Raw genomic sequence first — 14,762 nt, 5'->3', positions numbered from 1 at the left:
TCTTCAGTACGTTCTTTCTTGTTTTTCACAAATGATGAATCCCCAGATGTCAACACTGCTTGGCGTTTAACAGTAAAAGTACTAAACGCCGCCATAAATAATACTAAACGTTGTATGAAATCCTACCCAACAGTTGTGAGTACACGCTACAAACCGCCTGTCACTCGTAGCATATACGCGCTGGCTAACAGCCGGATCCTCTTCGTTCTGTGTACGAATGTGACGAAATGACGCAAAGACGAAAGACACCATATAAGGATCTCCGGAAAAGTCGAATTACAATGTTCCGTGGTGAATCCAGCAAGGGTAATGACACAGTTTTAAACACCGTTCTCTCATGTACTTGCTCAATAATTGGTTTAAGCTAATTTTTACTCCAAAAAACTTGCGGACTGCCGCTTTAAATAAGGCTACTTTTCAGGTCTTACATGTGTGAGTTATAATAATACATTAAGGTCAGAGGTGGGTAGTAACGCGCTACATTTACTTCGTTACATTTACTTGAGTAACATTTTGGAAAATATGTACTTTTTAAGTAAAATTGAAAGTGTGTACTTTTACTCTTACTTGAGTAAATTTCTAATAGAAAATCTGTACTTTTACTTCGTTACATAACTTACATTGCGTGACGTTCCTTCGTTCCTTCATATTAAAATATGCTTTTTAAAACGCGTTGTTTATTTCAAGGTTGTCGTCTCTTTTTACGGGCATTCCCTAGTGATCGATTCTTTTGAGTCGATTCTTTTGAAAGCATTAATTGAACAATGGGCAAAACCATTTGAATAGGCTAATGAATCAGTTCTTGTTCAGTTCGCAGCACGATCTGAATCATCTGAAGCAGGATTACTCACTCCTCGTAGCGCGAAATTTAAGAACACGCAGAACACAAAGAGCGTTAGATGAAGTGGATATTAATCTATATCTATACAATCAAAACTGCAAATGTGTCATATTGTTTGCCAGCAATGATAAATGCCGGCCATATGCGCGCACCCGCGCGACCTGTTCGTCAGACACAGCAACATGCGCGTTACCTGTCAGACACAGAGACGTGGGCTTGCAGAAATATACATTTGAAGAACAGAAGGAAGAAAACTTGTTGATGGGCGTGTGGTTCACTGTTTACTGTTTGTTTACAAGTAAGAGCGTTTCACAACACACACGTGACACAACACGAGAAAACATGAGCTTTGTTCAAAAATGTGTATTTCATTTAAGAGAGCACTGCAGATGTTCTAGATCATCTTAGGAAATGCTCTGAGTTTAGTTCATGCTTTAGTTTGACATGGTCTATTATTCTAAATAAGTTGTGTAAACTACATTGACATCAGGACTAGATGAAATTTACAGAAATGCTTGTCTCTTCTGTGTTTGCCATTCTTTAGTCTCTCTAGTATATTGCAAAGATATCTGCTTATGATAATTAAAAATATTGATTAAAATGTCATATTAAAATATTGGCGTTAATATTAATTTTATGTAGTAGGCCTATATAATCAGATACAAAGTAACTAAGTAACTAGCTACTTGAGTAGTTTTTTCATTGCATACTTTTTTACTTTTACTCAAGTAATTTTTAAAATAGTGACTTTTACTTTTACTTGAGTAACAATTTCTCTAGTTACTTGTACTTTTACTTGAGTAAAGATTTTGGCTACTCTACCCACCTCTGATTAAGGTATAGTACAAAAAGCCATTTAAAACATCAATCTTGTGTAGAATTATTATATAATGAATGTGTTTAGTTGTATTAGCTCATGTGTTCTTGTTGATTATTGCATTGGTCGGCCAGTTTTTAACGCAGCGTGTCAAACAAAAAAATCGAGCCCGAGGCATTTTTTTAAATGACGCTTTTACGCCTTGCTTTTTGTTGCGTTGTGTGCACACTCACACATTGGTGCTTTGTTTAGTCACGAGGCGTTAAACCTTAAGCCTTAAAGCTATATAAAGTAAACACAAGGCGGTTATAAAGAAGCATTTATTTTGTGTATACAGACATGACATACTTTTAAACATTTCAATAATTTTTATTGTCACAAAACAATTCCAATTTTTAGATTTGGAAATACATGGTCAATTATACAGTCAACATGTAATAGAAGTAAATAAAATCAAGATTGACAATATTAACAACAATATACTGTATAGTAAAATGTCTCTAATTTATTTATTACCTGTACCTTAATAGGAATATTTGAAACTGTTACAGTTTCTTAATAAATTGTAACATTAACAGCCACAATTAAACTATAGGTCTTGATTATTGATAAAATGCATAATTGTATGTCAAATTGGAAAATATTTTAATACATTTCGGTAAAGAAGAAGCCTTTTTATTTGGCTTATACTGCAGTGCACAGTGAATGCGCTGTTGAATCTTACAAATATTTAAATATATAACAGTAAATACTCATCTCGGTACTCAAGACTGTATGAGCATTTCATTGAACAGGTAATACTGAGGATGTCTGAATGTAGAGCATGGAAAAATGTCATTTCACTCAGAAGAGCTTATTTATGATGGTGCAAGTGGAGTCTTGCTTCGAGGAGATCCCTGTGGATACAAATACACACATACACACACAGCATGTCATAAATACATATTATTAGACCAAGTAAGTTAATACAAGTTATTTATGAATACATATTAGAAACAGAGGAAATCCATACCCTGGTAGCTGAACTACTCTTTGAGTAGTTGACATGGGCATAGAGAAGCATAGCAATGTCTTTGTGTCTGGCCTCCAAAGCAATGGACAGTGCAGTGCTTTCATCCTACCAGAACACACACACAAAACATTTATTATCAAATTACTATTTTAAATCTATTCATATTTTTGATGGTAGCTAACTGGTTACTCACATTGTCTGTCAGGGTGGCATCACATCCCGGCTGGGCCAGTAATAGTTTGACGATGTCTGAATGGCCATGTTCACCGGCACACATGAGAGCGGTGGAACCCTCATCATCCTGGATGTTGGCCTCTGCTCCAGCAGCCAGCAGAGCCCTCACCATATCTATACACCCATGACTGACTGCAAGCATGAGAGCTGTCTGGCCAGCCTGATGAGAAAATATCATAGTACACACTGACAAATACAGCTATATACTTAAGAGGAACCATCCTGCATTCTCATACAAACAGATGGTCAAACAAAAAGACGCAGAGACACCTGGCTGGCCTTAGCATTAACATCTCCTCTGCTGAAGAGTTCTTTCACCAACATCATGTCTTCGTTTGTTTCCACGGCAGCCAGAGAAGCAAGCATTATCGGAGTATATCCAGCCCTGTTTTGATGATCTATATTACAAACCCCTGCATGGGAAGAATTGAACTCGAATCAAAATATTAATGTATTGTAACAATAAAAATAGCCACAATTTAAATCCATAAGTAGTAAATAGATGAACAGTACATAAATAAGGGACTTTTGCATATTACAAAAAGTATTAAAATAATTAAACAAATTATTAAAATAGTAAAGCAACTACAACTATTCAATCTGGTATGTTCATTTAAAGGTACAGGGTGAAATTTTTTGGAGGATCTATTGACAAAAATGCAATATAATATACATAACGATGTCTTCAGAGGTGTACAAAGACCTTACATGCCGAAGCGTTGTGTTTTTATTACCTTAAAATGAGCTATTTATATCCACATACTGTATACTGCGGGTACCCTTACAGGGAATTCGCCAAGGTTGTTTCTACAGTAGCCCTAAATGGACAAACTGCTCTACAGAGCGAGTTTTGTAAATACATTATCGCCTTCGGCAAAGAAGCGAAAACGTGATGACATCTTAGTCCCGTGTCAGCCACCGTCATGCTTCAAAAGGGAGGGGTGGAGTGAGCCGTTGGTTGCAATTCGCAACCTCACCGCTAGATGCCGCTAAATTTAATACACTGGACCTTTAAACCATGTCTTTGTAGTGAAACTATGGTAATGGGCTACGAGTAATCAGACTGCCAAAAAACGTAGTTATCATTTTTTCGTTGTTTAATAAAATGGATAGTTTTTAACTAACTAAATACCATAAATAACAGGATTTAAAATACCTGCAGCTAGTAGAATCTTTACAATGCTGAAATTAGAGTGAGACACGCTGTAGTGAAGGGCTGTGTTTCCATTCTGATCAGCCATATTGGCCACATAGCACAGTACATCCGGTGAGACAAGGCGGCAGGCAGACAGAAAGTCCTCCACGTTCTGTGGGCAAGCCCTCTTCTGACTGGACACACAGAACCACTCCTGCTGAACTGTGTTAAGACTGGAGCGCTTTAAAGACAACCAGAAAAAAAGTATTATCCATATAAGGAATGTATTCATGAATGCTGCTCCTCTGAGACCTATTGAGATACATCAAAACCAGACACATTTCAGCACACTTTCATCATTTCACCACACTATGCCATGAACAGAACGACACCCTTAACAAATACAAAATGCAGCAGCTCTGTAATTTTAAACTTCCCACAATTCCACAGTGTACCAAACAATCTGATCTATATGCCAGTAAGTAATTATGGGATGAGGCTTAGAGCGAGTAAACATAGAACACATTAGCAACCGGGCTTTTCAGACTGTGAAAGGCAGCTGCCACAATTCTGCACAAGTAAATCCATGTGGTTTGCCCACTGTTGGCCTTTCATATGCGAACCTTTGTAAATAATTCCCAAGTTAATTTCTAAATTTTGGTTATGATGGTTCAAAAATCTCTAATCTCTAGTCTGTGTAATCAAAAAATCTTGGAGAAACTGAAGGAAAAATATATTTTTGCTAGGTCATTTAACATATAGCTGTAAAAAAAATGAAGAGACCATTGTCTGTTGAATTTCAACAAAATCAAACCTCAGGAGTGAATGTGAAATGTGAAAGACTTGACAGCCTGACAAAACACATGAACATTTGGATAAAATTTGAGGTTATCACATAAAAAAGAATGTTTGAACTTTCCTAAATGCATGTACAAATATTAATGTTGTATTGCTTTAAAGTGAATATGAACTACTTTGCAGTATTTGAGGTCTGAAAAAATGCAGAGTATCTTTTCTGTAATTTTTACTCCAGTTTTCATGTTCTGCAAATAAATGCAAATAGAAACTTAAAACTTAAAATGTATTTTAAATAACCTGGCAATAAATAAATACATATGAACCAATATTGTAATTCACCTCTGACAATCCATGACATACAGTACATCTCACAGACTCAGATTAACCATCAAGCATCAACTAAAAAATTCATAGAAATAGTAAAGAAACAATACTGATACGTTCAAAGATAAGTGTGTTATTATTCTATAGCTCACCAGTTCTCTGTTGGATATGGTCTTACTGCCACTGAGATAAACCTCCAGAGTTTGGCAGGCAGAAAGCATCTTCGCACCAAATTTGTACCTACAGAGGACAAAACAACATACCCTGAGAAGTCATGACTGACTGAACTGGCTTAAAAGTTGCATTTCAGTTTAACCAAAAAAAGTAAACTGGGGAATATGAGAAAACCTATTATTATACGCATTATAAACCTTTCTTTCCTCTTGGGAAACGTCACTTCAGCTTTGGCATTTTCTTCTTTTTGCCTCTTCTGTCTTTTCTTCTCTTCTTCCTTAGAATCACCGCCCTCAGACAAGGAAACCTCAATACTTCCATATCGAGGGCCCCTATAGAAACGATGAACAGGTTGTGTTAGAGGCCTAGTTTAATTTAATTTATTCAAATATAAATATTTGTATATATATATATATATATACACTCACCTAAAGGATTATTAGGAACACCTGTTCAATTTCTCATTAATGCAATTATCTAATCAACCAATCACATGGCAGTTGCTTCAATGCATTTAGGGGTGTGGTCCTGGTCAAGACAATCTCCTGAACTCCAAACTGAATGTCAGAATGGGAAAGAAAGGTGATTTAAGCAATTTTGAGCGTGGCATGGTTGTTGGTGCCAGACGGGCCGGTCTGAGTATTTCACAATCTGCTCAGTTACTGGGATTTTCACGCACAACCATTTCTAGGGTTTACAAAGAATGGTGTGAAAAGGGAAAAACATCCAGTATGCGGCAGTCCTGTGGGCGAAAATGCCTTGTTGATGCTAGAGGTCAGAGGAGAATGGGCCGACTGATTCAAGCTGATAGAAGAGCAACTTTGACTGAAATAACCACTCGTTACAACCGAGGTATGCAGCAAAGCATTTGTGAAGCCACAACACGCACAACCTTGAGGCAGATGGGCTACAACAGCAGAAGACCCCACCGGGTACCACTCATCTCCACTACAAATAGGAAAAAGAGGCTACAATTTGCACGAGCTCACCAAAATTGGACAGTTGAAGACTGGAAAAATGTTGCCTGGTCTGATGAGTCTCGATTTCTGTTGAGACATTCAAATGGTAGAGTCAGAATTTGGCGTAAACAGAATGAGAACATGGATCCATCATGCCTTGTTACCACTGTGCAGGCTGGTGGTGGTGGTGTAATGGTGTGGGGGATGTTTTCTTGGCACACTTTAGGCCCCTTAGTGCCAATTGGGCATCGTTTAAATGCCACGGCCTACCTGAGCATTGTTTCTGACCATGTCCATCCCTTTATGACCACCATGTACCCATCCTCTAATGGCTACTTCCAGCAGGATAATGCACCATGTCACAAAGCTCGAATCATTTCAAATTGGTTTCTTGAACATGACAATGAGTTCACTGTACTAGAATGGCCCCCACAGTCACCAGATCTCAACCCGATAGAACATCTTTGGGATGTGGTGGAACGGGAGCTTCGTGCCCTGGATGTGCATCCCACAAATCTCCATCAACTGCAAGATGCTATCCTATCAATATGGGCCAACATTTCTAAAGAATGCTTTCAGCACCTTGTTGAATCAATGCCACATAGAATTAAGGCAGTTCTGAAGGCGAAAGGGGGTCAAACACCGTATTAGTATGGTGTTCCTAATAATCCTTTAGGTGAGTGTATATATATGTATATATATATATGCTCCATAAAAGGAGCTTGATATAACTGGTGTTAAATCTAAAAATATAAGCTCTGATTAAGCAATGAAGTCCTTTAGTTACCCACGAGGCGCAGGCTTAGGGATATTCACACCATCTGTGGATATCTGATTAATGTTTTTCCTTTTCATGATGGACCTGAGAAAGCGATCATCACTAGGTGAGTCTGAATAAAATAAAAAAAGATTTTAACAAAACTTTAGCTGCATCTCCTGAAAAATTCCTTGCTGCTCCTAATCTGCCATAGCAGACTAAACAAAACCATCATCTAAACTAAACCAGTTGCCATGCACACATTTCTTTTTGACAGCTCAAACAAACACCTGTTCAAAGCTTTTTCTTTTGTAAAGATTCCTGAAACACACATTTCCGCCTTTACCAAGCCATGTACTGAACAGACTTGCAGTGTGGATGGTTTTCACATCTATGTCTGCCACAGACCAGAGGACATGAGAGCATTCCAGAATCCCAAATATTCTAAGTGCAGGGCGCATTCAGCCAAAAGACAAACCAGAGAGAGCTATTTTCACCTCCTGTTCACATTCCACTGAATAGAGGAAGGCTAGAAAATATTCCTCTGAAAAAAAGGTCTACTTTTACTGGGATTCGATACTTTTGTTGTCTAACTGACTTGAGTTGCTTCTGACACATAGAAATTCCTACCGTGAAGAGCAGTGGACATCTGCTGCTCTGTTGTATTCTTCTGTTTAGTCCTTGCACTGTCATCCACTTTTGGTGTCTGGCTTTGACCAGTGACTGGCAATTAGAGAGAAAATGCATTAGGTTTCTAGGAATGTAGCCATTATTCCATTCCATTCCGTAACATACCATTTACAACAGTTAAACAAAAACACAGAATTACCAACAACTTGTGTATCTACATGACCATGAGACTGGAGAGTGACCTCATCTTTTGACCCCGACTGGCTGTCGGTCAGCAGGTCCTGCTGTTCTTTAAGTAATCTTTGCATACGATCAATGTAATGATCAAGTCCAGGTTCTAATTGAGGATACATGTGTCCCTCTGCATCACGTATCCTCCCGTCTCCCACCTCTACACCGATGCTACGCGTCTTCACTGGATCTGGCAACCGGGAAGGACCGCACGCGATGTTCTGTGTGCGAAGCCCAATAAGAACATTCTCATTGATATTTGTCAATCCAACACCAATGTCACGTGTCATAACCTTGAGCAGACCAGGGGTAGCACTTCTTTCTAAAAATGCAGGGGTTCCCACAGAAACAGAGAGCATTTGAACGGCGCTCACCCTGTCGCAAACTTTCCCGTCCCCAACCGCCAAAGATCGGGTGGTTGCATGGGCTGTGTTGGTATGTCTCCCTCTGGTCAGCATGTGCTTTGTGTTGGTGCTGACTTCGGTGACACAGGCCTGCAAAGTGCTGGTGCTACGGGAGACCATACAGACAGGTGTACTGGTACGCTGTGAGGTGGTCTGTGGGACCACCATCACAGCAAAGTCGCTCCTTCGTACTGTGTCAGTAACAGTTCCTTGGGAAGCAAGCGATTTGACCACATTCACATTGAGCATGCGGTCACCAGAGCGCACCGTTTGACAAGACACGTTCCTCTTCTCCAACATCTCCAAGGTAATCATGCCTTGATTACAGGTTGCCACAGGTATGCTTCCAACACATTGATCTTTTCTCTCAACTCTTCTGTGTACTTCCCACTCTTCTATAGGTGTGTCTGGGCCGGAAGACACGGATGTCATCGTAGGCGTACAGGACACTCCAACAGCAATGGAAACTTGTTCCGGCCCTTCCCCAACTGAAGACTTAACAAGGTGCTTGTGGTTTCCGACTCCAAGAGTGCGAGTTTGTGACCCGGTCTGGATAGAGATGGATTTCACCTGGGGTTGTGTGGTGGAACTCTTGTCAGAGCGATTTCTCGCTTCCGCTTCTCGTAATTCACTCCGTAACCTGCCCATTTCTGCCTTGAGCAATGCATCCTTAATCTGGGCCTCTAGCATTTGTATCCGGTCAGTCAAAAGTTCAATGTTTTTTTGCTGAAACTCACTTTCAACTTCTTTGTCGGACGCCATGCCGAGCATTGTTTTAGTGTTACTGATAGATACTGATTTTGTCTCACCTTCATAAAAGTCATTTCCCACTGCAACAGACTTTAAAACCTTCTTTCCGAGGCCTGAAGATTGTTGAGTCTCAAGACGTGCATCTTGGATATTCTTTTCAAGCAGTTGCATTTCAACACTGAGCTGTTTGAACTCCGTCAACACAGAAAGGTCGCTGTGCTCCAAACCATCCATATCTTTTGAGGATTCATTACTGCTTTCTTTCACTCCATCTGATTGTTGATCATCTTGGTTCTTGATCAAGGAGGTCAGTTGTCTCTTTTCTTCCTGCAACACAGAGATCTTTACTTGTAGGACAGGTATGACTTTTACCTGCTCCTCTAGATCTTTTAGTCTCTCTAATGCAGTTGCCATCTGATCCCTGACAATATGCAGCTGGAGCGGGCTGATGCTACTTACTGGAGATGCCCGACCAGAGTTTAAAGGGCTGATCTTATGGGAGCTCCCCACTAACAAAGGTCCTTGGCTGGGAGGGTCTAGGAGCATCATTTTAGCATCTTTATAAATGCGTTGAGTACGGATCTGATTTAGGCCAGCCAAGCTAGTGTAAGGGGACTGGGTACCACTAGACCCAAGACCACTGAAACTCGCAAGCCTACGACGTGGGTGTGGTTCCGCTCTTGATCCTTTCTCATTTTCCAAACGCTTACATGTTTCCATCAAGGTCTTTTCCACTACAGGATTTGGTGTGGTTTGGGTAAGATGTTGCGTGGCTGGGGGAGGTGTCCCATCTGAACCCACCCGAGAGGCGGATGGACCTTGAGAGACCTCAGGACCTTGATTTGAGGATTTAGGTTTGGAATGGTGATGAGGGAGTGGGGGTCTTCTTCTGATGATTGAAGCAGAAGAGGATGTGGAGAGAGAGGTTTTCTGGGCCTCATCACTGCTTACAGAGGACAGAGACTCTGAGGATGTCCAGCGTGAGGGGTTTATATTGCTCTGCGGCTCAGAGGCTGGGTTTGCCTCTCTGGGCCGCTTTCTAAAATCCAGCCGGCGAATGGTGTCGCTCCGTTCAATTTCATTCACGTATTTAACAAAGTCTAAGTCGAGCTGGTAGCCATATGGTGTATCGATGCTTAATGGTCTATTCTGGTAAGTGTCAGAAAGGATCTCACTCCACTCTATTTGGAAAAGAAAAAGAAACATGTAAAAAATAATATTATTAATATTTAAGTGGAATTATTTAGTTAATTGTTTGTCATTTATTATTATTTTAATCCTAATTCTTGTATATTGTTTGTATATTTTTTATGAATAGTTTTATGTTTGATCCTAGGTTGTAGTGCTTGTAAAGTTAGAAAAATCAATAAACAGTCAATAGACAAATAGACATGTCATGGAAATAACTGGCCTTAAATATGATTTAAATCATGAAACCAGAACATTTTCTTACTGACTTAAAATGATAAAACACAAAACAATACTCATAAACAATTAAAATAGCACATACCTAATATTCACAATGTAAAAATAATTTACTTCATAATCAGGACCTCTGTATGATAACATTATATTCACAATTTTTGGAATGTATCTGTTTTCCCTCTAAATAATTAATTGGTTGCTAAGCATTTACAGCGGCAAACCATTCAGCTAAATCTTGCAATGTGAAATACTGTATGTCCACAGAGGACATATTTACTCATTCTCTTACCTGCAGATGAGCATTTTCTGAAAAAGAGTTTTCTGTTCTAATAAAGTTCAGAACCTTTCTCCTCTCTATCTCCGTCAAACTCCTTTTGCTCTCCTCCTCCAGGAGGCCTTCACTTACTTCTGTTTCTCTCCTCCCCCTGCGTTTCTACTGCCATCCTCTTTCACACACCCCAGCATTTAAAGCCTCCCACTTTGAAAAACAATACAATCTAAACTGGCCAAGTTGTTTAACATTCTAAATACTAAAAAATCTAAACTAAATGCATCATCTTGCATCATGCAGGTCAAAGCCATTTTTGTGATAAATTATTAAAACTTGATCTACAGGACTGGCGATTCTGACCTTGTCGTTTAAAGCAGAAGTGTGTTTCTTGAGTCATGGCAGATGGTCATTGATATCACTTGTAAATGTAATTTTTCTCAGTCTTAGAAGGTGGATGACTTGAAAAACTGTAAATGAAAAAAAATAAGAAATGTATAAAATATGTGAAATTTAAAGGGCTAGTTCACCCAAAAATGAAAATTCTGTCATCATTTACTCACACCCAGGCTGTTTCTAATCTGTATAAATGTCTTTGTTCTGATGAACACAGAGAAAGATATTTGGAAGAATGTTAGCAATTTCCAGTTCTGGGACATCATCCTCTACCTTAGTATAAAAAATATTGTATATTTTTTTGTTCTGTTGAACTTAAAAGGGGATATTTTGAAGAATTTAGGAAAACAAACAGTTCTGGAGCAGCTTTGGCTGCCATTTCATTTTTCCTACTATGGTGTTCATCAGAACAAATAAATTGATACAGGTATGAAATTACATGAGGGTGAGTAAATGATGACAGAATTTTCATTTTTGGGTGAACTATCCCTTTAATATAGAATTTGATATTTATATAGAATTTTATAATTGTTCTAATACTCAAAACAAAGGCTACAATCCTGCGTTAACTGTTTATCAAAATGTACATTAATTTCTTTAATGTACCATGTATTGATTCAGTATGAACATCTTATTTCGGTCTTAATTTAAAATGGGACTTGCATGACAGTAGGACAGAGTTTGTGTCTGGTTATTTGTGTTTAAAAAACCTAAAGGTAAGGCAGAAATCATGGAAATGTATCCCACACATGCATGGCTGTAAGTGTATCGCCCTCTTCTGTTCAGCAGATTCATGTACAGATTTACTGATTTTAACGATTTATTGCTATAAAGGCATAATGAACAAACATGCACATATTCGTCATCTACCTTTATATCCTCAAACACAACACCTAAAAAAGAGCAAGAGAGATATAAGCCGACTGTAGACAATATGTGACCCTGGATCACAAAACCAGTCTTACGTAGCACGGGAACATTTTTAGTAAAAGACAAAAATACATTGTGAGGGTCAAAATTATCGATTTTTCTTTTATGGCAAAAATCATTAGGATATTAAGTAAAGATCATGTTCCATGAAGATATTTTGTAAATTTCCTACCTTAAATATATAAAAACTTTATTTTTGTGAGTGGATGGTCTGCCACAGTGCTCCTGATTAACAACTTCAAAGGCAATTTTCTCAATATTTTGATTTTTTTGCGCTCTCAGATTCCAGTTTTAAACGGCTGTATCTCAGCCAGATATTGTCCTATTCTAACAACTCATATATCTAAGAAGATATTTTGTAAATTTCCTACCTTAAATATATAAAAACTTTATTTTTGTGAGTGGATGGTCTGCCACAGTGCCCCTGATTAACAACTTCAAAGGCAATTTTCTCAATATTTTGATTTTTTTGCGCTCTCAGATTCCAGAGTTTTAAACGGTTGTATCTCAGCCAGATATTGTCCTATTCTAACAACTCTCTAACTCAAAATCTCAATATATCTATAGAAAGTTTATTTATTCAGATTTCAGATTATGTAAAAATCTCAATTTCGAAAAATTGACCCATAAGACTGGTTTTGTTGTCCAGGGTCACATATAGTAAAATATATTAAAGGAAGAATTTTTGTCATCATTAGTCACCCTTTGATGTTCCAAACCCATACATTTGTTCTCCCAAGAAACATGAGTTTAATTTATAAAGAATGCTGATACTGCTTTTTCTGCCGTATATCTCCTTTTATGTTTCAAGAAAGAAATGAAGTCAAACAGTTCTGAAACTACTTGATGCTGAGAAAATAATGAATTTACATTTTGTGATCAACTATCACTTATTACAACTATATTATAACTAATTACATTAAGGGACACACGGCTGTAAGAAGATTAAGCTCAGTGGCTCAATAAAGCCAATATGATTTGACAGAGATGAAGAGAATGCAACCCAGAAGAATTAACTGTCACTGCAGATGGATATCTGATACACGAGTCTTGCTTTCTGTAAAGTATTGTGTCAGCTGAATCACTTGGCAGTGAGAGGACACAAATACGTTAACACAATTTACAGGGAGAGACACACGCTGATACATAAACATGTAGAGCAAATACTGTATACATATGCATGACTTAAAAAAGTTTGAAATAGGGAAGTCAATGGTTTGACTTTACATTAGTTAGAGATAAAGATTCTGTAATTACTGTGAGACTTCAGCAAACTTTTATTTTAGCCATTTATCAGTTTTTACTACTTGATCAGTATTGGTCAATTCTGTTGTAATTATATTTTTGTACAATAACTTAACTATGACTGAATTCATCCAAAGCTTTCTTTGTTCTTAAAGGGATACTTCACCCACAAATCTGTTCATCAGAACAAAGAAATTTATACAGATTCTAACAACTCTAAGGTGAGTAAACGATGACAGAATTTTCATTTTTGGGTGAAGTATCCCTTTAAGTAATCACGCAAAATCTCAAAGCCACAAATTAACTGCAATACATTTATATGCTTTTGACTTTGTCAGCACCAACAGCACCTCTTCCTATTACTTAATACTTCATTTTTTAGGCTGTGTTCTTAAAACATAAAACAAAGATTGTTTTGTAAATGTTTTAAGGAGATTGTCAGAACGCAAACACTCCAGTTAAGACCATTGGATACTGAATTTAGTTTTAAGAGAAAAAAAAGCATGCGTGTGTGTGGATTTATGGATTTATCCTGCTCCTTGTACAGCCCAGTAGATCTCAGGCCCACCAGATTATACACTTGACTTGAGACTTGCTGCACCACAGCCCACAACCATACTAACACTAAATACCCTGCTTTGATTCGGTTTATATTTCAACAAATGAAACGGAGAACGTTAACACGAGTTTGCTTTCAATCAACCGTGCCTTGATATTGGTTCTATAAAATATAACTTTCAGATGTATTTTTAAGATTTACATTTCAACAATTTTAAAGACTGAAAATGCATCGTGTCTAAAACAAGACTTTTAGGTATGTACAAACATATTCCCACATATCGCAGGGAATAACTTTAAACAGTAGATGTGCAGGTGAGTTTGGGGTGATGTGTTGTTGTTTACATACCGAAGTGAAGTGCAGTGGCAGATCCAGAGATGAACAGCTGGTAGAAGGTCAGCATTTGTTTTCCGTTCACATCACCACACTTTTGCTTACTTTTAGAGAAGTCATCCCGCTAATCAATCCTCATCGTACATAGCTAACATCCGAATAACTTGGCCGCACTGCTCTGTCGGCATATGGAGGAGTTGCTGCTGACGCCATGACGCACTACGGCAGGTGTGCAAACGGAGCGCTTTCAAGAGCCCGTTCACTCTGCAGCCTCTTTTGAAAAAATGTGAACTGTTTTAGAGCCTTTGTAGTAAAAGCAGAGACGCAAATATACAGTAGTTAAAACTAATCAAGTTTTAAAAAGTTTTACACTTAAATACAAATATTTATTAATTATAAATAGTATATGACATATAGTATATACATACATATTTCTTAAATAACTTTGTATGTTTTTGTTTGTTTCTTGCGTACTCCCTGCAATGCCGATTGCAAACGATCCACAAGAGATGCACTTCATAGTATGACCAGCAGATCGCA

General features: G+C 38.1%; 1 protein-coding gene across 2 annotated transcripts; it reads right to left on the bottom strand.

Annotated features, from left to right (window-relative positions):
- Window positions 1-2,040: 2,040 nt before the first annotated feature.
- kank1b (KN motif and ankyrin repeat domains 1b) lies at window positions 2,041-14,344 on the bottom strand. Of its 2 annotated transcripts, XM_057349113.1 has the most exons (12): window positions 14,238-14,344; window positions 11,123-11,229; window positions 7,881-10,247; window positions 7,682-7,774; window positions 7,082-7,184; window positions 5,533-5,667; window positions 5,314-5,401; window positions 4,061-4,280; window positions 3,175-3,317; window positions 2,864-3,064; window positions 2,671-2,775; window positions 2,041-2,554 (listed from the first exon to the last, which is right to left on the bottom strand). In XM_057349113.1, exons 2-12 carry the CDS (start codon window positions 11,157-11,159, stop codon window positions 2,516-2,518), a joined length of 3,531 nt encoding a protein of 1,176 aa, XP_057205096.1. In that variant the 5' UTR covers window positions 11,160-11,229; window positions 14,238-14,344; the 3' UTR covers window positions 2,041-2,515. The 2 variants fall into 2 exon arrangements, with proteins under 2 accessions (XP_057205096.1, XP_057205089.1); XM_057349106.1 differs by lacking the exon at window positions 11,123-11,229 and having other exon boundaries at window positions 14,238-14,335.
- Between the last annotated feature and the right edge of the window lie 418 nt (window positions 14,345-14,762).

This window comes from Triplophysa rosa, linkage group LG2, assembly GCF_024868665.1.
Source record: "Triplophysa rosa linkage group LG2, Trosa_1v2, whole genome shotgun sequence".
Taxonomy (NCBI): domain Eukaryota; kingdom Metazoa; phylum Chordata; class Actinopteri; order Cypriniformes; family Nemacheilidae; genus Triplophysa; species Triplophysa rosa.
The sequence above is the reverse complement of the archived record's forward strand: the minus strand, read 5'-3'. Positions and strand labels throughout refer to the sequence as shown.

What these genes read in the sequence shown, in the direction of transcription:
- kank1b (XM_057349106.1), bottom strand. Translation starts at nt 14,292, where the DNA reads ATGCTGACCTTCTACCAGCTGTTCATCTCTGGATCTGCCACTGCACTT. An exon ending in TGTAGATACACAAGTTGTTG is followed by an intron (nt 7,775 to 7,880) that starts GTAATTCTGTGT and finishes TCTAATTGCCAG; the next exon opens with TCACTGGTCAAAGCCAGACA. An exon ending in ATGCCACCCTGACAGACAAT is followed by an intron (nt 2,776 to 2,863) that starts GTGAGTAACCAG and finishes GTGTTCTGGTAG; the next exon opens with GATGAAAGCACTGCACTGTC.